The 24,198-nt window shown below is 38.9% G+C and overlaps 1 protein-coding gene across 4 annotated transcripts in view; it reads left to right on the top strand.

Annotated features, from left to right (window-relative positions):
- LOC309500055 (uncharacterized protein) overlaps nt 1–23,971 on the top strand; it is a 34,040-nt gene extending 10,069 nt beyond the window's left edge. For 2 of the 4 annotated variants that reach the window (XM_082171599.1, XM_082171602.1), the window contains 11 exons: nt 11,986–12,121; nt 12,304–12,403; nt 12,501–12,586; nt 12,689–12,857; nt 12,977–13,156; nt 13,260–13,382; nt 13,659–13,774; nt 14,475–14,502; nt 14,590–14,692; nt 14,771–14,873; nt 15,031–23,971. In XM_082171599.1, coding sequence (XP_082027725.1) covers nt 11,986–12,121; nt 12,304–12,403; nt 12,501–12,586; nt 12,689–12,857; nt 12,977–13,156; nt 13,260–13,382; nt 13,659–13,774; nt 14,475–14,502; nt 14,590–14,692; nt 14,771–14,873; nt 15,031–23,148 — 9,262 coding nt within the window. In that variant the 3' untranslated portion in view covers nt 23,149–23,971. Of the gene's footprint in view, nt 1–8,142; nt 8,308–11,985; nt 12,122–12,303; nt 12,404–12,500; nt 12,587–12,688; nt 12,858–12,976; nt 13,157–13,259; nt 13,383–13,658; nt 13,775–14,474; nt 14,503–14,589; nt 14,693–14,770; nt 14,874–15,030 lie in introns of those variants that run through there. The other 2 variants (XM_082171601.1, XM_082171600.1) reach the window with 2 other exon arrangements.
- Nucleotides 23,972–24,198: the final 227 nt, after the last annotated feature.

Genomic DNA, 24,198 nt, shown 5'->3' with positions numbered 1-24,198 from the left:
AAAACGGCTTCATATGGTCTTACAATTATAGTCCAGGTGATATGTTCACTTTTTCATAGAAGCATGAAACTTGGTACTCTTGTACAGGTTGGGGCCCTGAACATTTTCAGAAATGGAGCCATCGCAAAAACTCCTCGTGGTGGACATTTTACTTTCCACCATAACCAAATGATGTATTTTGTATCATATCTCCTGAATCAAAAATGATAACACAGAAAAGAATTTCAGCAGGAGTGGGCGGGACTGGGAATTATAATAACAATGATTCCCAACTTTGAACTTTTTTGAACTTTTTTGATTTTGAACTCAATTCTAGTTGCCCTTCATCTTTATGCTTTCCTGTTTGCTGAATGACGTGCTCCACCCGTAACAGCTGGTGGTGGTAATGCACCAAGTTGATGCCAATGGCAACCACCGATAATAGGAGAAGATGGTGACTTCCCCGTGTACTTTGTAGCCGCGAAAATCTTAATCAAAATGGAGTCAGACATGAAAGCCACGCTGCAACAACTACTGTCGGAAAATGATACCTCAGTTGTGCTCACCGACATTTCTGGCCGGTCTGAAGTAACCAACTTTTTTTTACGATTTGAGAAAGATGGCGTAATGTGTGCGGGTGTGTGTGTGTGTTTAATACATGGATGATTTATATTGAATTTAATGTACATGCATTGTTTAAGATGGCTTTCAGTTCAGTAAAATAACATAAAAAACTACATTTTGGATTTTTATTCAACTAGGTGGACATGCTGTGATCTATTCTACTGTATTTTTTACTGTAATTGACAGATTCTGGGAGGGAATGGGAGTCATTCTTCTGGGATTGGGAGGGGACAAGATTTTCCCTAAAGTTTTTTTCGTGGGATTGGGATGGGATGGAATTTTTTTTGGGGGGGAGTGGGAAAGGAGAGGTTTGAATATCCACTCTCGTGTCACCCTCTAATGTATACATGGACAAGCACTTGAGGTGGCACCAAATATGCCATCTCCAACAGACTGGGGTTGGAAGGACCCAAGCGATTGGAGACTATTGTGGTCAACTCTTCCACAGGCAAGCCAGTCCATCCTTGAACTCTTAAGTTGTGGCTAGAAGAAAGGCTGTCGGGGGCATTGCAAATGCAAAAAAAAGCCACTTAAAGTGCACAGCTCTGTGTCAATGTGGAGGAGACTGTGAAGGAGACATTAAAGAATAGGTTCAACAACAACAACAACAAAACAATCAAACAAACGTGTTACTGAAAAATATATTTTTTTAAGTAAATCTTTGTGTTTGACATTCTTTTTAAGCTATGTTGCTGAGGTCATATTGAATATTCCATTCTTTACAGTCACTGTATTGTCAAGGTTAATGAACAAAAGGATTAAGCTTTTTAGGGCCCTATTTTGACGATCTGAAACGCAAGTATCAAGCGAGAAACGCAAGTAACTTTGTGGGCGGGTCTTGGGCGCTGTTGCTATTATACCGGCGGGATAAATGACTCTTGCGCCCGACGCAAATCTAAAATGGGTTGGTCTGAAGTAGCTTCATTATTCATAGGTGTGGTTTGGGCGTAACGTGAAATAAACCAATCAGAGCATCATCTCACATTCCCTTTAAGAGCAGGCGCACTTGTTCTATAGCGGATTCCTATCATAACGGCGGATTTGCCAGATAGTCGATCTATCTATCTATCTATCTATCTATCTATCTATCTATCTATCTATCTATCTATCTATCGTAATAATGTATGATTTGCAAAAATGAAAACTGCTGCTTCTGTGTAGATGAGAGAATCAAATATGCGCGTTGTGCACACGCAACATTGATTATGGCCAAGCATGCGCCCTTAAAATAGCATATGAATAACATGCGCAACGCGCCACTGACTTTAAACTATTTTTTTTTCGGTTAGTGGCGGAATTGTTTTCTAAACCTGTAAAATAGCATGAGGGAACGTTTGCGCCGGAACACGCCTCCTCTTTGCGCTGAACCGCCCCCGGGAGCGCAAGTGTATTTCTTAGTTAACCGACGTGCGTCTGTGGAGGGAAAAGTCCGCTGTGCGTGGGTGCAAAATAGGAATGATACATGCGTCGTGTCAAGCGGCAACCTCCCCGTCTCTCTCTTGAAACCAACACGGAAGTAAGTTAAACTGCAATTCATTGACTGGCCGCTTGGGCTGGCTGCAGAAGTGAGTCAAATCTGTATCTCCCCCATGTTAAAATTACCAACTTTACAGCAGAAAAAAACATGTTTACAGCCTGGATCTCCATGTGGCTTTGGTCTGTACAGCTAATTTTGCCCTTCATAACAACTGTGAGGGGGGTGAATTTTTTTATAACTCATCCGTTTAGTTGATTAATATTTAAAGTTCTGCATAATTAAGGTTGTGGCCACTTGAGTGACAGATGGATTCCCGCTGATGTCATTGCTAGCTGTTTGTCTGCTGTTGTTACTAGCCGTCACTTAACCTCATCAAATTTTAGCTGCTGAACTTGCCATCTCTGCAGTGTTTTGTGCTTTTTTCCGGGATTATTTCATACAATTTAATACACCCATTACTTCGCCCACGGCTTAGGATTCCGTCGTTGTCGTCGAGTATCGTTCGAGAGAACAACCAGCGCTGTATTTCAGTTGTTTTCCTCTGTGAACATGCACTAATGGATGTCTGACAATTTCATTGCTTTTTGGAGTTTTCAGATTTAAAAACGTCAATAAAGGCTCGTTCGTTCTGCTCTCACGGAACAGATAGATTATAATATGCTTAAGTACCGTCAGGTGAAATCCTGCAGGTGTCGGTGCTTTCTCCATCCATGCAATAAATGCACATCCATGAATGAGCGTGGATTTTCTAGCGCATTTACTTGAACTTCATAGGCAATATATCTATGGTTTAACCCATTTGAGAGGCGGCCAAAATCAGAATTTAAAATGGACTGAATAAGCTCTCTACGAACTTGAGCGATGCCGCGCTGACGGACCATAGACTATAAAAAGAGAGTGACTGACATGTAACGTTAAGCACATAAATCACTGTCACACACACACTCTCAGAGTAATTTTAAGTTACTGCATAATACATTTTCAACTAACAGAATAGTACAGAATCATAGCAAGGCTCCTCAGCTCCACTCACGCCCCGCCTCTTTGCCTATTTTTTGTTATCCGGGAGTGACGCAAGGCCAAGATGGCGACGGCCGGCTCCGCCTACTTTAGGCTTCAAAAATGCTCTTCAGAAACCTACGGGTGACGTCACGAACACTACGTCCATATTTTTTTACAGTCTATGGTCGGTGTACAAAGTCAATTGCGCTGGGTGCAAGATAGGGCCCTTAAACTCTACACAACATGCATGCAACAGATATTTAATGATATTATAATGTCTAGCCTAGGTTCTCAGATACTGTGATTTCCTTCTCACACCGTCACTGAATTCACCATTAACTATTCATCTGAACAGTTTATTATGTTGTATATGGTATCATTGTAATCCTTGACCATCAAAACATAGGAGTAGACATTAGACATTTTCCATGGTATCATGTTTGGTTCAGGAGATATAATACAAAATACATAATTCAGTTATGGCGGAAAGCAAAATGGCTGCCACAAGGCGTTTTTGCGATGGCTCCGTTTCTGAAAATGTTCAGGGCCACAAATTGTACATGTGTACCAAGTTTCATGCTTTTATGAAAAAGTGAACATAATTTTCACATATCACTTGGACTATTAAAGCCGGGAGAACACTGTACGAATTTGGCCACGATTTGGCTGTCTGAGACAAATTTTGCAAATTGTCCTTGATCGTTAGTTTGACATGCTCACCGACAGTCTAGTAATGACCGTTAAGCCGGGTGCACACTGTGCGATATTGGCCACGATTTGGCATTCTGCCTATCCCTTTTTCAGAAAGGGAACAGAGTCCCATTCAGACTGTGTTTATGTCTTCTGGGGCTGATGGCCACAACAGTCTCTGTCATTCCAATTGGATTGTTGTGAATGAGAGAGTTTCAGCACTGTGGGTAGCGTGTGTTGTGCAGCACTGTGGGTAGCACTTGTGTCCAAAACGCCACCTCATCCGCAAAGAGATAGTGACATCACTATGCATTACTTTTCCGTCAGTGGAGAGACCGGTCTTTTCTCGAGTCAGGGACTCTGCTGGGGCAGTTTCTCTGAGAAAGTTGGTGACAACAGATGCATCACTCACAGGTTGGGGTGCAGTGGGCAAGGGCAGGATAGCAAAACGTTATGCTTTGAAAAGAAAAGAAAAAGGCTTGTGTTTACATTACATACATTACTGAGTTGGTTGACATGCCTGCTTTGGACAGCATATCTGCAATACGGGAGTTGTTTATATCCCATCGAGATACCGAGGTTTAGGTTACTTGCATAACCCCGATTCTCTGACAACATGAGTATATTGTGATTGGTCTGTCAACTGACAGACATAGTGATATTAGTGCTTCCAGGATCTGTCACACCAGAGGCGTTTCCCATAGATACCTCACTTATGTTATCAGAGAACCAGGGTTACGTATAACCTAATGTTTCCAAGTGTGTCTTTGTGTTATTTCTTTACATAACATTTGCCATTGTACTTTCTCAGATATTGTTCTGTATAAGGGTAAGTCTTCATTTTCTCAGATTCCATGGTTTCAAGTTTTGTTTCTACCCTGCTGAAAAATCTAGCATAAACCAGCAACAATTCAATGAAGGGTCCAGGCTGGTTAGAGCTGGTATAGTGCTGGTCAAACTGGTGGACTAGCTAACACATGCTGTTCTCAAGCAAAACTGAGTTAGTGTAGCTGGTCCACCAGCACTCCCGTTTCCCATGCTTGGAACCAGCAAAACATCAACCAGCATCCTATGATGGTCCCAGCATGCAAAACATGCTGGTGACCAGCAATGCTGGATTTTTCAGCTGGGTAGTCAGCCACAGCCACATCACCCTGTAGCTCAAGACTGGTTTCCCACTGAAGCTAAGCAGGGTTGAGCCTGGTTAGTACCTGGATGGGAGACCTAGGTACTAAGGATGGGAGACCTAGGTACCTAGGTACCACTTACCTAGGTACCTAGGTACTAGAAAACTAGGTTGCTGCTGGAAGAGGTGTTAGTGAGGCCAGTAGGGGGTACTCAGCCTGTGGTCTGTGTGGTTCCTAAGGCCCCGTCCACACTACTGCGTTTTCGTTTAAAAACGGAGACCTTTTGCTACGTTTGCACCTCCCGTCCACACTAAAACGGCAAAAACGGAGACCCAAAACGGAGAAGTTTAGAAACGCTGCTGACCCGTTTTTCGTTTTGAATCTCCGGAGGGCGTTTTAGTGTGGACGGGTCAAAACGGAGGACTTTAGAAACGATGACGTAGTAGAGGCTCACGCTCGGCTCTATGATTGGGTATCATCAGTCATGGCGTATAGTTTTGCTAGCAGCTGTTGTGCAAGTAAATTCTGCATTTTACAATGCTATAACTGCCTACATGCGCCGGAGGCAAGCTATTATTCGAGTGATCTGTGACAATTCCCGTGTGCAGCGGCGGTATCGACCGTACATGGAGCGTCGGTTTTGGGTTAACCCGGAAAGAACCAGCGCATGGTGGGATCATTTTTATCAATGAAATTGTGTTTACACCGGCACGCGCATGCCCAGTGTTGGTGAATGGTCACGTGATCCGCGTTTTCAGTCGTTTTAATGTGGACGGAGATCAATTCTAATACGCAGCTAAAACGCTGGTGTGGACGGAGATCGTATTCGTTTTAATTCTCCGTTTCTAAACTAAAACGCAGTAGGGTGGACGGGGCCTAAGGCCCCAGTATACAAGGACTGTCCTTTGTAAGAGTCTCTGTGGTCATTAAAAATCCCATGGCACTTCTCGTAAAAGAAGAGAGGTGAAACCCCATTGTCCTGGCCAAATTCCATCCATTTGCCTTTATCAATCATGGCCTCCTAATAATCCCCATCCACTACAGTGGCTCTATCACTCTCTCTCCTCTCCACCTATAGCTGGCGTGTGGTGAGCACACTGGCGCTGCTGTACTGTGGCTGCCGTCTCATCATCCAAGTGGATGCTGCACACTGGTGGTGGTTGAGGAGAGATCCCCTGATATGATTTTAAAGTGCTTTGGGTGTACATACATAGTAAAGTTCATTCACAATTAAAAATGTGTTTTGTATTTGGGTTAACCAATCTTTCTGAATTTCAGTCTTTTAGCTCTGCTTTTGTGAGCCCTTGAGTATCTGTAAAAAGATTATTTATGTGATTTATCTTTTCTATGGGTATTTTATTTCCTTGACTGCACCAAACCCCTCAAAACACCCTTAACCCATGAACTAAAACTTTCAACAGTCAACATAATGTTCAACTTAACATTATAAGATTTATTTATACTGGAACATTCCCCTATAAAATAAGATACAATGAGACATTTTAATTTAATTTTCTCCTAAAACAGCAAATATAGGCTATATATATATATATATATATATATATATATATATATATATATATATATATATATATATATATATATATAAATAAATAAATGACCACTACTTTTGTCAACACTAAGTTGTGATAGTCTTTTTTTCCCCCCTATTATGATGTATAGTCAAGTGAAACCACTTCTTGAACAAGAAAAAATTTAGGCAGGTCCTTGATTTTGTCCATCAGGAATTTTGTGGTTTGCTATTTCTGTGATCTTATGTGAGTGACAGGTTGTGAGTGGCCAGTAAACAAGTCATCAGAGAAGAGAAGAGATGTCACTGCTAGAGGGAGGGAAAATTATTTTAATTAAAGATTATGAGGGCATATGAATGTAATAAATAAATAATAATGTGCACATATAAATTATTTATAATAAATACTGCAAAATTCCATATAAAAGAAGAATTGTCAATTTTGATCATGGTGACTTTGAACATTCATCAGCGAACAAAAACAGAAGCTCAAGCGAACCTGCTTGACACGCCAGAAGAAACCGGAAGCTTCCGGAAGCTCAAACGTACTGCGTAACACGAGAATGAACTTAATTGGTTCTTGCACGTCAAGCGAACATGCTTGAGCTTCCGTTTACCACAACTAATGTGTGAGTTGATGAATGTTCATATGTGAATAAAAGCCTACATTAAATTTGTTCAAAGGATCGTGTCTCTTCAAAACATTTGGACTAAACTACTCAATTCATATGGATTTGTTTTACGAATTCTTTATGAACTTTAGAAGCGTCAAAGTGGTAGTTGCATAGCTGTCAATGGAGGGACAGAAATCCCTCATATTTCATTAAAAACATATTTGTTTGTGTTCCGAAGATTTTACGAGTTTGGAACGACATGATGGTGAGTAATTAATGAATTTCGTAGAACTAACAATTTAAGCTCTATGTTATGTTTGTCACTGTGTATTGCAAAATTCCTGATCATTGATTTCACTGTGTGCATTAAAAAAAAAATAGATTAGGTAATATGATCTAACGTAATAATTTCACAAGATGATCTTTTGAGACAAAATACTTATGTTTTTCAGTTTTGTTGAAGGTAATAGCAATTGTTTTTCAATAACTGTCAATCAATCAATCAATCAATCAATCAATCAATCAATCAATCAATCAATCAATCAATCAATCAATCATAGTAGGCCTATGTGAAGTAAATTGCCCACTAGCTGATGAGGCTAAAGCCTATGTTGGGTCTTCCTCTACTGTTTGGACTGTAAACCATGCATGCATGGCCGGACTTACCATTGGGCTTGACTGGGCTGCAGCCCATGGGCCCCGCCCAATATGTTGCAGTTGCATATACATTAGGAACCTCAAAGCATATTTTAATTTTTGCATGCATGCTATACCACATTTATAATTTTTCTGTCATTGCACTTTATGGTGCCTGAACAGTCTCATCTTTCTCTGATTGATTTTCTGCATCAGATTTTCTTTCAGGTGAAGTTAGATTCTACATTTGACTAGTAGCAATGATTTTTCTTCTAATAGCCCAGCTACTCCTTAAGATTTAGTTATGAAATGTGGATAAAAATGTGCTATTTCAAATACGCCTATGTTTGCTTTTAAATATCAAACGCGTTCCAGATTAATGCCTGGAATGTAGAAGGTTTTGAGCAGTATGAATGTGATTGCATAACGCGATTGTGCGCTCATCTCCCGTTGGCTGCTCGTGCGCTTCTCAAAGTGGAGGGAAAGAGAGTGAGGGAGGGGGCTCGAGCTCGCGCTTGAATACACAACTACTATGTAACAGCCACGTAATATTCATTCACGGAGATTTACGGGAATTAAAACATATTATAGCCTAATCGACGGGAATTAAAAAAAACAAACAAACAGGTAAGTTCAGCTTGCTTTCTATAACAAATGCTTTGTCGTTATTTTTGTTCTTCAAATCAGAACAGAGTAATGGCGTGACGTGCCAAGCCTGCATCATCAGCGCACTGGATTAGTGTTTGTTTACTAAGCTTCTTCTCGCTCCTGCTCGAGTTCAGCAGGTCCGCTGTTTTAATGAATCATGCATATTTGTTAAAATTCTTCACTTTTACTCAAGGCTTGTCATTCTATGTCGAGAATCTTTTGCGTTAAACTGTTTTAACACTCTTCCACAATTGCAGAACATGTAAGAGCAAGTCCATAAATTTTAATTTTTTGTATTTCATTATTAATGACACATGTGCGCTTTAGGCTATGTTATGCAATTGCAAGCTTTTGGGGGCTGCATATTTTGCCAGCGTTTTACTTGACGAATCCTGCTCAGTCCACCAAAAGAGTGAGCTTATTCGCTCGAAAGGCCCACACTCGTTAAATATAGATGTTTTTCTAAAGGTTTTTTTTTATTATTTTTTTTTTTACACAGCACAGTTGGCCATCCTTACTCAAAACCTCTCGAAGCACACTTCGACTCGTTCAATAGCAGACAAAGGTTTTTTTAAGGGATATTCCCGTATAGATTTAGATTATTTTAAAGTGTTTCTCCATAAATGTCTCTAGCTCAGATCGAGGAACATGTAAGAAGAGTTGAATTAGTTAAAGTTTGTTTTGGTTCGTGGGACTTTAAATGCAGGGATTCCTCCTGCAGCGTGGCGGGACGCACACACCCACTCTGTTTTCCCGAACCTTTCATTGCTTTTGTTAGGGGCCCCATGCATCTCACTGGCGACCCTAGGGACCTTTTCTTCCATTATACTTTAAAGCATGCGCTTTACATGAAATTCGTCTGGAATTTCTGTATTTCAAACTATATCTTTGATTTCTTTCTTTCTATAAAAAGCTTCATTAAAATAGTGTGTACGTTGTATGATTTAATATAAAAGGCTATATGTATTGTATAATATATTCCAATTGGTGGTATGTTTCAGGTGACTGCTCACAAGTGTTATCTCAAAGTCATTTAATAATGTAATTAATTTAATTATTTTATTTTATTTGAATGCATGCAGCAGATAAATGTTGATACCAATAGCACACATACTGTGTTGAGTGGATGTGTAGCATTTTTGCATTACTTATTTTCATGTTGGCCTACAATGTCACATGCAAATGCCACGTGCAAAGCACCTCCTACATGTATTTTAAACGAACATGGGCAATGTTAAATTTGTTCTGTGTACAATACATTTCATAAAAGTCTGCTGTTCTTTTTACATGGATAATATAAGAATGCAGTGCATTTTTTAAATTGGAGCAACTTTTTAACCTAATATTATTGATAGCTTTGAATTGATCGTATGAATCCATACATGACTGGCTTTTAAAAGAGGGAGTTCATCTGAAGTTGACATTAACTTCTTGTCATCAATTTAGTTAATCTAGCACATCATGACAACCTTGCAGTTGCAAGTTCCAGAGCTGGTTAGCTGTTATGTTTGAAATCTTCCAGACAACCAGATATAACCAGTTGTAGTTTACAGTGAGCAGGTTTCTGCAAAGAGCTGATATTTATATTCAGTTGCCCTGCAGGTGTGTACATGAGAAAGGTGTTCATCTGGTTCTCAGCAAACCCAAACACACAGACACACACAAAGCTTGCTCTTCTGCCTCACTGGTAATGTTTCCTGACAGAAGGGAAGGGCCATTGACTAATTGATAAGGCAGCCCTTAACTAATTTCCCTGTCAAATGTATAGGCACATACATGAACAAACCCACTTTGTTATGTGGCTTACTAACAACACATTCTTGTATTGACTGGTTCAGGCACAAGCTGACATTCAGTCTGTGCTCATAAATGCATAATTAATTACATATTGACTCATTCTTGTAGCTTCTGGAGTGTCTGCTTTGTATTCAATGTTTTTCCCTAATAATACTGAAAGCGTTTACAGTGCATGCCATTTATCATTGCAATTTGCACTTGAAATTTAACTTGAAATTACACACTTGATCTTTAAGACGAAAGCCGTGGACGCAGAATGTAAGACAATTTTACACATTAAAAGAATGTGCCAAACCATAAAAGGGGCCCACAGCACAGACGACTCTTTGTTTTTGTGTTTATGTTACAGACGTTGCTCCTCACACTTACTAGCCTATATGTTCTTCAGCTCCAGGACTCTAGAGCTACTTATGAAATGCAAAAGAACTACTAATGTCTATGTGGTTGAGATGAGGCATTCTGGTGTGCCACACTTCCTCATTAAGCTCTCCATGATATATGTTTCTATCTCCAATGCAATAATCATCGTCAAAAGCAGCTGTCACTTCTATCACTCAAGGGCATTTCTTAGCCTTATGTCGCAAGCAGCATTTACCACATTCCAAAATAGCCACAGTTAGAGAGGTAAATACGTCAAAAAATATATGAAGCCTCTTGCTTTGTAGTGCCAACATGACATTTGTGATAACGGGATCTACACTGAACAAAGAATCTCAGAACAGTAAATCTCGATTATTTCTGAAATCCTATTTTTTTAAGGTTGAAAATGAATCTTTGCTTATTGTACATTTTATGTTTAAAGGGTTATATGCATATTCTGCAATTCAAACAAAATGATGCTTCACTATGCTCATCAGGCAAGAATCAAGAATCCTGAAAGAAATGTATCACAGTTTCTACAAAAATGTTAAGCGGCACAACTGTTTTCAACATTGATAATATAATAAATGTTTCTTGAACATCAAATCAGCATATTAGAATCATTTCTGAAGGATTATGTGACACTGAAGACTGGAGTAATAGAGTGCAACATCGTCCGCTTCCTTTTGCGTCGGTGCTGGTTCTGGAAGTCATCTTTTTCCATTCATTTTTCCAATAGGGATTTATAAAAAAAAAAGTCTTTGTTAAAGAGGTTATAAACCATGAACCAAGCCAATCAGCTACGAGGTGAATCACAACTAAAAACTTTGATTTGAAGCAAAACATTTCTGAAAATCAGACAAAAAGACAAAGAAGACTGTGTAACAGCTTTAGTGAGGGAAAGAGTTATTAATTCATGAAGCATTGCGAACAGCATAAATAATCAAATAAAAAAATGATGGAGAAATACAAAATACTAATTTATGAGTGTTGGTTTAATATATATATATATATATATATAAATATATATATATATATATATATATATATATATATATGTACAAACATAAGTATTTTGAAACCGTAGCAGCAAGATCGGCTCCGATTACATGATTAAATGATAATGTAATTTGCAGTGTTTCATGGGAGTGGGCGGAGCTAAAAATCTATTTTGACATGTGTTGCTTTTTTCGACTCTCTGATTGGTGTAATTTTCTATAAAGCATCATGGGTAATGCAGGTTATTTTTTTGTTTTTGTTTTCGCTTTTAAACATGATTATTTTTAAAATAAGCTGAAACAATATGTGCTGACGGCTTCAGCAAAAGCAAATACCATGGATTAACAACCTCGTAGTTCACTCATGAGCCCAAAAAGCTGTGATAACGGGACAAAATACAGTCATTCACACTTATAGCCAAGATAAGACATACAAGTTTAGATATTATGTGAGTGGTATTTTTAAAAAACAAAAACACATATACTATAATTTCTTCCATAGGATGGCATTCCCTGTAGATATTTTGACAAATGTGGACCACGAGTTCTTAGAGCTGGCAGCCGAGGAATACATGTCTCAGATCCTCTACAGAAATCCTGACACAGCTGAGTACTTCAGCCTACCTGATTCCAAACAGGTAAGATGCGAGGTGTTATCTATAATGTCTGCATCCTTTCCCTTCAAAATGTATATTTAATTCTCAGGAAAGCTTAATATATTTTTTGCATTTTCTTTTTTTCCTTGATGGCAATAAACAACAATTCTTATATGAATGTGGCTTTAAAACATTTTCACATTTTCAAGTACTCTTGTTGACAGATAGAGATTGGACTCTGCAATGTGAGTTTTGTCCCTCTATATGGAACAGATACTAAAAAGAAGCTCCTTGCACTGTTCTTACCTGATGACTTTAGCACAGGTAATATGGTCAGAAGTTATGAAAATCGGAATCATTTGTAACATATTGTGATGTTAATGCTGTATATTTTACCAGACTTATCACATTATACCTGCAGTTGTTGGGCTTTATTTGTTGGGTCAGTGGTGGGGAATTGAAGATGTTCTGAAAACAGCAGAGCCCTCAAGAACGGGCCTGATCAAGGTCAGTGTTTTCTCTTTTTTATGCAAGGCCAGTAATGCTTATTTTGAATTAGTTGAATAATTTTTTATAACTACTACAAGACTAGTGTCATGCTTATCGTAGGTCAGCACTCTTGGGGAGAGGATAGTCCTATATGTTCTCAACAGAATTGTGTTGAGAAATGAGAAGAGCAGTGAAGATGTTTCCTTTCTCTGCCATTGTGAGCATGAAAGTGCGAAAATACTATGGAAGGATGGAGAGGCCATTGGCTTTTACTCATACAAACCCAAAGGTAATGACAGTTCCTTCAAAGCCTCATATAACCCCCCCCCCCCCCCCCCCAGACCTTACTTGTTGTTTTTACATAAAAAACAAAACAAAAAAAACAGTCATATTACTCTTTACTTACAGGTAGCTTGTGCAGAAGCTTCTTGACCCAGTGCTATCAACTTCCTGTCATGGACACAGTATTTGTCAGGAAGTGTCACCGGGGCAAGGGTCATGGCGTAAAGATACTGGAAGACTTTGTTGGTAGCTTCAGACAGGAGTATATAGGGTTGAAGTTTCCTCTTTCTGAAGCTATTTATAAAGGTATAGAAACAGACTTACTTTATGGTCAAATGTCACCTTTGCTCACATAACAGATATTATTCCTGGTTTCAACGTTATGTATCTCCAAACTCTTTCTTTACAGTTTGTGAGAAGTACTTCAGTATACATCCAGCAGACAAAGAGATTCTGTGGGAAGTAGAGAAAATAGGAAGCCCTTTTCAGAGAACTCTAATAGCAAACAGGCTACAGAAGTTGAAGCTAAAAGGTAAGGAAAATATCTGTATTTTCTGCTTCAGTGATATGTAAATAAAGAAAAAAACAATACATTGACTTCCAAAGCCATTTTTGTCTATTCAGTGCTTTTGTCTGACACAATGATGTCTTTGAATTACGTTAATCTGGTGGCTTTTCTCTGCAAATATTGATATTTGAGATTACTTTTGATAATAAATTTGATTGATTAATTAATTAGCATATCATGCAATTACTCTGATTACATTTTTGAATGGACTGCAGCCCTAATAATGTCATTCTTTATTAGCAGAGAAGGACCAGGTTGTGAGCAAACTGAAATTTGAGGAAGATGCTGTCATTGCTCCAATGGAAATTGAGATCACAAAGGTTCAGGAAACCACTGAATACACAGTGGCGATAGTGGTAAATTAATTTCTGATTCTTTTACCTTTGTATTAATTAACTTTGTGTCAACAGAAAATAGTTTTGATTAACTAGTTCAAAATCGTTTTTTGGCAAATTCTGAACAATTCAACATGATTAACAATGTTCAATTCCCCAAATGTTCAATTCAGCAATAAAGCAGCTCTGAAGAAAACAATGAAGTTCATCATCCAGTCAGTTCTGATCCGATAGTGTCAGTTCAGTCAAGTCAGTAATATTGCTGACTATTAAGTGTCCCCAACTAAGCAAGCCAAAGTGGCAAGGAACCCAAACTCCATCAGGTGATAGAATGGAGAAGAAAAAAAACCTTGGGAGAAACCGGTCTCTCTTGGGGAACTAGTCCTCCTCTGGCCAAATGAACGCACATGGTGTGATTGTGATAGCAGGCTGCATCACAAGTCAGGTTGTGGAAGCGATATCATTCAGGATATTTTATCCAGTTCCTTCTGCTGGAAGATCAGGATACATCACACTGGCATATGCAAATTAAATTCATCAACTCACAAAATGAGTTGGCAACTGATTCAATTTTTAACATTTTGATTATTATATAAATGTAAAGATGGATGCATATTAAATATTTTTGATCCAATGCACATTAAAAAAGACTGAATCTTTAAATTCATATTGAAGTATATTATGAAGTAAATCTTATATCTAATGTTGATATTAACTTTAGGAGGAGACCATTACAGACATCACCAAAGGCAAGTATAATCTTTTTGTTGAACAATAATAATTTGTTCAATAAAGACTCTCCTGCCTAATCTAACTGATGTTCTTCACTGTTACAGAAGTAGATGACGTACCTGTCTCAAGGCGTGGCAGAGGTAGCAGCCTGAAACGCAGAGGTATCAGAGAAAATTCAGAGGAGAGGCTTTCAAATAACATAATCAGGTATCATATTACTTGTCAGCCGAATACCATAACAGTATTTAATACTACATTGTGTACAATTAACTATGTCTCTCAAAGGGTGGAAGACATTGAGGCAGGAGTTGAAAGTCCAATTGAGGTGACAACTGAGGAACATCTTGATGACACTTTTTCTGTAAAAGAATCAGAAACTGTACTCAGGGTATGAATTCAACCAAATAAACCTATGGCTCATGTATTTTCATTACTAAACAGCTTGAACAGTATTATTATGTACTTTGTTTAATTAAAATGTAATTTTTTCAAAATTTTCACAGTTTCAGTACAGTAATTAACATCCATCTTCTCTAATTTGGCAGAGTACAACAGACACAGTAACTGCAACTGTGACAAACATATCAGAGCTTAGAAGTACACAGAAAGAGGTGGAAAAAGACACAGTCACAGCTACATCAGAGGGGACTCCACTCACCCACCTCACCACAGCTGGGGAAATAAAGAGCCAGAGAGGCAGTGAAGAGGAATGTGAAATTGTTAATGTGGAGCACACTGTTGTAAAACAAGGAGCCACTATAGGGTCTATTGACCAAAGCCAACTTCACTCTGTGGTGGATATAGAAATTGTAAAGATGAGTACTGGAACTGAAGAGGAACAAAATGAGAATTTAGAAAAGAACAAAGAGGTTGAGGAAGATAAACCTGTGTGTGAGACAGAGGAGGAGGAAATAAAAAAAATGCTGGATGAACCTGCAGAGGAAAAGGCTATGAGTGGGACTGTTGAAATGTATAACAATACAAAAGCTGTAGAAGAGGTGACAGATCAATCGGAGACTCTTGCAAACAAAGCAGAATCAGAATCTGAGGTTGAGGAATACAGAGAAAAAGAAGAGCTTACAGTGGAAACTGATTCTACTATGGACGCTGAAATCACACAGGGGGAAACTGTAGATGTAGTTCCTGAAATTTCAGAAATAGACCAAGAAGAAGCACCACAACAGTCATCTGTAGAGTCTGCTGAGGTACATAAATGGAAAACAACACCTGAAGAGGACCAGAAGACCGTCGAGAATAGCTCTAAGATGTTGACATTGAGTGAAGCCAAAATTGTGCTTGTAGGTTTGCATAAACTTTCTCCTGAAGAGGCGAGTGATTGTAACAGAGAGATAGATATTGCTGAACAAGATGAAATGAAGCACACAATGTCGTCTGAGCAACAAGCAGCTGAAGAAATTATGATAATGGAGGAACAAGATAGTACATTGGACACAGCAAAAGGATATAATGGAGCAACTGATGCCAAAAGAATTCCAGAACAATCAACTGGAGACAAAGAACAAGAGGGTGAGCCAGAACCAGAAACCACAGAAGTTGTTCTTCTAAGCCAAGTTGAGAAACCAGAGGAGAAAAACACTGAACAAGCTAAAGAGGATGCACAAAAGAAAGGATCTACCGACACTCCAAGTAGATCAACAAATCTTGGAGATCAAACTGTTGACCCTAGGTTTACGGTTAGATGTCTCAGAAGCACTTTGAAACAAATCAAGATTGCACCTGTTAGGAGATCTACACGTAGCAAAGCAGTGATTCAGCAGGTAGAATGTGTTGAGCCACAACACGGGGCCAAATTCAGGACTGATGAGAGGGATGAAGTTATTGCAGAGGATGTAGGTCCAAAGGAGAGTGACGAGGCAAATGTTGATGAAACAGTAGTCATTGAATCTGGAAGTTTTGAACTGCTGAAAGCTACAGAAGAGAAAACACTTCAGATTACAGAGACTACTGAGGGAGACATCCCACTTGTAGAAGCAGAACCTGACGAGGATGTAACAGAAAAAGTTAAAGAAATCAAAAAGATTGAGAACAAGGAAGCAAATTTAGCTGGACACACAAACAGTGACATAGAGATGAGCAGTCTTTCCCAGGAGAAAGATGTCCAGGAAGAGGAGATACCAGTCAGCACAGAGATAAATCTCAGACGTAGAACAATAAGAGTTCAGTCTCCACTGAGAAGAAAATCGAGATGTGTACAAAAACAAGAAGCTGAAGCAGATGTTGAACATCAGGAAAGACACACAGTGGTGACCAAGAATAAAACTGAAGCAATCTCAATGACAGAAGAGAGAGTTGAAGAAATTGAGCAAGAGGTCAATAAGATGGAAAACAAGGAAGCAAAATTAGCTGAGTTGGAACCAGTGAAAGAACCAGACATGATTAGAAATGAAGATGAAAAAACTTCAGCATCAACAGAAGAGATTGTGAATGTCTGTTTACCGATTATTACAACAGAGACCAGTTTTGAAAGTCTTGATGATATGGCAAACTCAAACACTGTGGAAACTGCAGCTGTTGATTCTGAGAAATCTGAGATACTGATGGGTGTAGAAAAAGATGATCAAGAAAAAGAACCTGATAAGGAGAAAGAGATAGAGGATGTTACTCCAGTAATAAACTTACAACAAGCCACAGTAGTACTTGTAGATTTGAACAAACTTTCCCAAAATACAGAAGAGGTTGGAACTCCAGAAGTCTTAAAACATTCCCAGCTGGAGGACCATCTGGAACTGGATAAACCAGATAAAAGTGTAGATCTGTGCAACCTGGCATCAGAAGAGGAGGAACAAAAAGAAGAAATACAAACACAAGAAGACACTGAAATGATCCCTGAGGAAGAAAAAATAGAGGAAGAAAACACAGTTGAAGAGCTGAAAAGACTTGATAAACAAGACATGAGATTTGAGAAGCAAAAGCCAACAGAAGATTTGGCCACAATGCCAGCTCAGAACAACCTGGTGGAAAGCACTAAAAATGAAATCTACCGGAATGAGGATGAAGGAGTGAGCAGTCTTACTCGGGAGAAAGAAAAAACTGAAATAGTCCTAATAGCAGAAAAGAGTGCTGACAAAGTGGATCAAGGTGCAGAAAAAGATAAAGAGAAAGCACCTCAAAAATCAACTGTAGAGGCTACTGAGAATGTGATCCCATTTGTAGAAGCAGAACCCGAAGAGGGTGTAGTAGAAAAAGAAGCTCAAGAAATTAACAAAATGGAAAACAAAGAAACAAATTTAGCTGTGACAAAGGACACATATGATGAGGCACCTGAGATGGGAGAAGAAGCCAATTTAGAGCAACAGAAAAATGAACCATTGTTTAAAAATGAGAAAGAAACAGCTGAGACAGAAAAACCCATGGAGATGGACCCAGTGGTTAGCAAGGGGCAAACACATGTTGTAGAGGGGACCACCATTCAAATAGAGGAGGTCTCACAGGTGGAAAGCACTGAAACCAATCAAAGTGACAATGCAAGGATCACAAGGAGAAGTCTCAGACTCAGTGCAAAATCAGTTACATCTACACAGAATACCAGAAAATCTACACGTCTCCACAAAGCAGAGTTTGAACCAGTAAAAGAAGCAGATATGAGTAGAAATGAATATGAAGAAACCTCAGCAACAACAGAAAGGACTGTGAATGTGGGTATACCCATAATCACAGTAGAGACCAACTTGGAAAGTCCTGATGAAATACCAAACACAAATGTTGAGAAAACTTCAGCTGTTGGACCTGAGACGTCTGTACTGCTGATGGGCGTAGAAACAGATAATAAAAAGGAGGCACCTAAGATTTTAGAGGAGGTCACACTTGTAGAAGCAGAACCTGATGAAGAGGTAGAGAAAGATGATGGTACTCCAATAATACAGCTGCAAAAAGCCACAGTAGTACTTGTAGATTTAAACAACCTTTCCCAAAGCACAGGAGGAGAGAGTGACACTCCAGAAGTCTTAACGAATTCCCAGACAGAGGAACAACTGGAACTGGATGAACCAGATAAAAGTGAATATCAACTACGTATCCAGACATCCGAACATGAGGAACAGCAAAAAGAACTACAAAAAAAGGAAAATACGGAAAAGACCCCTGAGGAAGAAGAAGACAAAATGGAGGAAGAAAACACAGTTGAAGAGCGGAACAAACTTGATAAACAAGACATAACATTTGAGGAGCAGAAACTTACAGAAGTTTTAGAAGGACAAAGTTATGTAAAGGAGACAGAGATTGTAGAGGAATATAAGGCAGTCATAGATGAGGATGTGGAAGAAACTGGAACATCTGAAGAACATCCAGAAGCAACAACAATGGCAGACAAAGCAAATATAATTAAGGAGACAGAAAATTATCAAGATGTTGCTTTAAAAGAGAAACAAACAGACAGTGATGTAGAGAAGACCAGTCTTGCTCAGGAGGCACCAGAAGCTGTCCAAGAAATCTTAGAAGAGGAGGTACCAGTCAGCACAGAGAGAAGTCTCAGACATAGAAAAATAAAAGTTCAGTCTCCACCAAGAAGGAAATCCAGACGTGTACAAAATCAAGAAGCTGAAGTAGATGTTGAACATCAGGAAAGACACACAGTGGTGACCGAGAATAAAACTGAAGCAATATCAATGACAGAAGAGACAGTTGAAGAAATGGATCAAGAGGTCAACTTGAAGAACGAGGAAACACGTTTAGCTGAATTGGAGCCAGTGGAAGAGGATACTGAGAAGGTTGTCCCACTTGTAGAAGGAGAACCTGATGAGGATGTAAAAAATGTTGAACCTGATGAGGACGCAGAACAGGGATTTGAAGAAATCAACAAGATGGAGAACAAGGAACCAAGCTTAGTGAGCGATGCGGCTCCTGAGATGGTAAGAGAAGAAGCCAATTTAGAGCAACAGAAAAATGAACCATTGTTTAAAAATGAGAAAGAAACAGCTGAGACAGAAAAACCCATGGAGATGGACCAAGTGGTTAGCAAGGGGCAAACACATGTTGTAGAGGGGACCACCATTCAAATAGAGGAGGTCTCACAGGTGGAAAGCACTGAAACCAATCAAAATGACAATGCAAGGATCACAAGGAGAAGTCTCAGGCTCAATGCAAAATCAGTTACATCTACACAGAACACCAGAAAATCTACACGTCTCCACAAAGCAGAGTTGGAACCAGTAAAAGAAGCAGATATCAGTAGAAATGAATATGAAGAAACCTCAGCCAAAACAGAAAGGAGTGTGAATGTGGGTATACCCATAATTACAGTAGAGACCAACTTGGAAAGTCCTGATGAAATACAAAACACAAATGTTGAGAAAACTTCAGCTGTTGGACCCGAGACGTCTGTACTGCTGATGGGTGTAGAAACAGATAATAAAAAGGAGGCACCTAAGATTTTAGAGGAGGTCACACTTGTAGAAGCAGAACCTGATGAAGAGGTAGAGAAAGATGATGGTACTCAAATAATACAGCTGCAAAAAGCCACAGTAGTACTTGTAGATTTAAACAACCTTTCCCAAAGCACAGAAGGAGAGAGTAACACTCCAGAAGTCTTAACGAATTCCCAGACAGAGGAACAACTGGAACTGGATGAACCAGATAAAAGTGAATACCAACTATGTATCCAGACATCCGAACATGAGGAACAGCAAGAAGAACTACAAAAAGAGGAAAATACGGAAAAGACCCCTGAGGAAGAAGAAGACAAAATGGAGGAAGAAAACACAGTTGAAGAGCGGAACAAACTTGATAAACAAGACATAACATTTGAGGAGCAGAAACTTACAGAAGTTTTAGAAGGACAAAGAGAGACAGAGATTGTAGAGGAATATAAGGCAGTCATAGATGAGAATGTGGAAGAAACTGGAACATCTGAAGAACATCCAGAAGCAACAAAAATGGCAGACAAAGCAAATATAATTAAGGAGACAGAAAATTATCAAGATGTTGCTTTAAAAGAGAAACAAACAGACAGTGATGTAGAGAAGACCAGTCTTGCTCAGGAGGCACCAGAAGCTGCCCAAGAAATCTTAGAAGAGGAGGTACCAGTCAGCACAGAGAGAAGTCTCAGACATAGAAAAATAAAAGTTCAGTCTCCACCAAGAAGGAAATCTAGACGTGTACAAAATCAAGAAGCTGAAGTAGATGTTGAACATCAGGAAAGACACACAGTGGTGACCGAGAATAAAACTGAAGCAATCTCAATGACAGAAGAGACAGTTGAAGAAATGGATCAAGAGGCCAACATGAAGAACGAGGAAACACGTTTAGCTGAATTGGAGCCAGTGGAAGAGGATACTGAGAAGGTTGTCCCACTTGTAGAAGGAGAACCTGATGAGGATGCAGAAAAGGGATTTGAAGAAATCAACAAGATGGAGAACAAGGAACCAAGCTTAGAGAACGATGCGGCTCCTGAGATGGGAAGAGAAGAAGCCAGTTTAGAGCAACATGAAAATGAGTCATTGGTTAAAAATGAGTCAGAAAAACACATGGAGATGGATAAAGTTTCAGTGGTTTGCAAAGATCAAACATATGTTATAGAGGAGACCACCATTCAAGTAGAGGAGGTCTCACAGATGAAAATCTCTGAAACCAATGACAATAAAAGTGAAAGGATCACAAGGAGAAGTCTGAGGATCAGTGCACAGCCAGCCACATCTACACAGAAGACCAAAACATCTACACGTCTCCACACAGCAGAGTTGGAACCAGTGAAAGAAGCAGACAGGAGTAGAAATGAAGAAACCTCATTAAAGACAGTAGAGACTGTGAATGTCTGTGTACCTGTAGAGACCAACATGGAAAGTCTTGATGAAGATATGGTTTTCATGAGTAGAAAGGTGGAAACTACTTCATATGAGCAAGAGAGAGACATATCAAATGATAAGGGAAAGGTGGATGAAGCTTTGCCTGACAAATCAACAGACGAACAAGAAGATGAGACCAAGAGCTCAATTAAAACAACTGAAAATGAAATTCTGGTGGAAATGGATCAAACACAAAAAGTTGTAGAGGGGGGAGTTCAAGATGAAGAAAAAGCTGAGCCTCAACAGGAAAATGCAGACCAGAAACAAGAGGAGAATACTCAACAGAAGGGAGACGATGAAGCAAGAACAAGCTCAGTAGAAGAGGATGCTACTCAAGAAGAAGAAGCAGTGTCAAAGGAGGAAAATGTGGGGGAAACCAATCTGACAAGTGAATTTAAGACACCAGCTGCGGAGGGGAAGGTTGTTTTAGAAAGCTCTGATCAAGAGGCACCCTTCATTACAAGAAGAAGTCTCAGATACCGGACAGTAACAGTCCAGTCTACACCAAGAAGAAAATCAAAACGCCTCCACAGACAAGAGATGGAGTCAGAAAAAGAAACAAAGGACAACTTATGTGGAAATGAAAATGACTCAGTAATACAGAAATCAGCTGATGATTTAAATATTGAGAAGGAGAATGAGGCATTAAATGCTGAAGAAAGCATTCCTGATACTGAATTTGAAAATTTGAAGACAAAAGAGGGAGAAGGCATTATTCAGGTAAATATAGAAGGAAAGGCAGAGGAAACAGGGACAAAAGATGATACTGTAGAGGAAGGAAATGAAATCCTGTTTGAAATCAATGAAAGTAACAGTGCCAGCCCAGAAAACACTGAGCAGAACAAGACTCAAGAGGAAAATATTGAGAGAGATGTACAAGTGCCTAAAGAGCAGAAGGAGGAAGAAGTCTCTAGTGTACAGGAGGAAGAGAAACCACTCCAGGAAAAAGAAACTGAGGGAGCAGTGCATGGAAGTTCTTTTGGTTTGGAGGAAACAACAGTGGAAAGGAGAACCCTGAGAAAAAGAGTGACTGTTGAAACGCCTGCTCCAAGAAAATCCAAACGTCTTCGCAAACAAGAGCATGATGAAGATAGCGAGGAAGTCAAGGAAGAAGTTATGCAACAAACTGAGACAGTAGAAGTGACATTTACAGCAGACAATGTAGAGCTGAGCTCAGATGTTCCTGAAGCAGTTTTTGAGGACAGTAATTTGGGTGGAGGAACACAACAGGAAATCCAGAAAAATGCAGAAGGGACTAAATCAGATGGAGATTGTGATATACATGAAGACACCAAGACAGATGCAGGTGAATCTCAAGATGAGCATAAAGAGAAAAGAGTAAATAAACCTCAGACAGATGAGGATAACGAAGAGGTAATGGAGCAAAATAGCAGGAAAGTAGAAGAGACAGGTGATTTGGAGGAAGTGATAGAGCAACATGTGCAGGCAGAAGAGGAAAAGCTTGAGTCGGGCTTCACTTTAGAGTTGGAGGTAGAGGAAACATCTGATCAAGAAGAAAACAAAGCAGATGAGGACAGCAGAGTGGCCACGGAGGCCGCAAAAGACATCATATTCACACCTGCTGAAAAATCTGATGAAGGTGAAGAAAATGTCTCTGATGAGGATGAGAAAGGTCTTGCCATTGAAAAGCATGTTCTTCAGAGCAGCTCAAGTACATCTTCAAGCAGACGAAGATCAATGAGACTGCAAATGCATGAATCTGAAAAGAACACTAAGGAAGATGAATCCGATTCCGAGGAGTCAGAAGAACAACAAACAGCGAAACAGAGGAAAAGAAAAGCTATAACTGACTTGACACCTGCACGCAGATCAAAACGCTATGTTAGGGCAAAAATTGTTTAGCAGATTTGTGGGTCTTGTATTAATTAATACAGGCCTCCTATGCATTTCTTAAGGGACCTACCAATTATATAATGTGAAGTTTTCTATTACATTTTCAAATGCAAAATCATGCAAATTATTTTACAACTATTTTTTTTTCCTGAAGTACTGGGGATTTTATAAAGTACTTGTTTCTTGAAATTTACTGGATTTAATTAAATTAAGCATGATAACTATAACTTTTTAGTTGGTAATATCTACCTATATCTTTAAGTTAGACACAGTTATTGTTTCTTTTTACATTTTTATTCTACATTGTGCTTTGCAAATTAATTATAGAGGTAGTTTTTAATGTAACACTATTTTTATATATTCTACAGTAATTCATCCATTAAATATCCTTCCTCATTTTCGGAGTAAACGGGCAAGTGTTTTGTGTGAAAGTTTTCCCAATGTGCAGTATGTGCTTCCATTACATAGTGTACCTTTCTAAGGTGAGTTTGTGACACGTTTTGTGATTGCAGTGTACCAAATTACAGAGAATCTGCCACAACTGCCCTTGTTTTTATTGCCAAGAAAATTATATTAGTCTTTTTGTGAATCTCAAAGCAATACATTTTGTCCTATTTTCATTTTCATATCTTTTAAATAGCAAATGTTTGTGAATGTGTAATGCTATAGGTTTGTTAAAGGTTGCTTAACGTTTCACTTTTGAATATTAAAATGCGAAAATAATGACTTTTCTCTTTTTACCTCTGTGATTGACCTGTGAAAACATTTTCCTGAACTGTGATTTGTTAGCTAATTTGGCTTAAATGTTTAAATAAAGTCATAAATTACCTGAGGTTATTTCATTTTATTTGTGTCAAATGTGTGTTTAAATAGGCTCCAGCATCCCATGCAATCCTACAGTGCATAAAACAAGCAGTTTGGAAAAAGGATGTGTCAGTTGTTTCACATACTTACAGTATTTGTTTAATTTATTTAGATTTATTAACACTAAATTCGAAGTAACTCACTTAAAAACTACACATGAAACATCTTATACAATGGTCCCAAAAAGTAACTTTT

Source organism: Leuciscus leuciscus, assembly GCF_965113295.1.
Source record: "Leuciscus leuciscus genome assembly, chromosome: 5".
Lineage (NCBI taxonomy): Eukaryota > Metazoa > Chordata > Actinopteri > Cypriniformes > Leuciscidae > Leuciscus > Leuciscus leuciscus.
The sequence above is the reverse complement of the archived record's forward strand: the minus strand, read 5'-3'. Positions and strand labels throughout refer to the sequence as shown.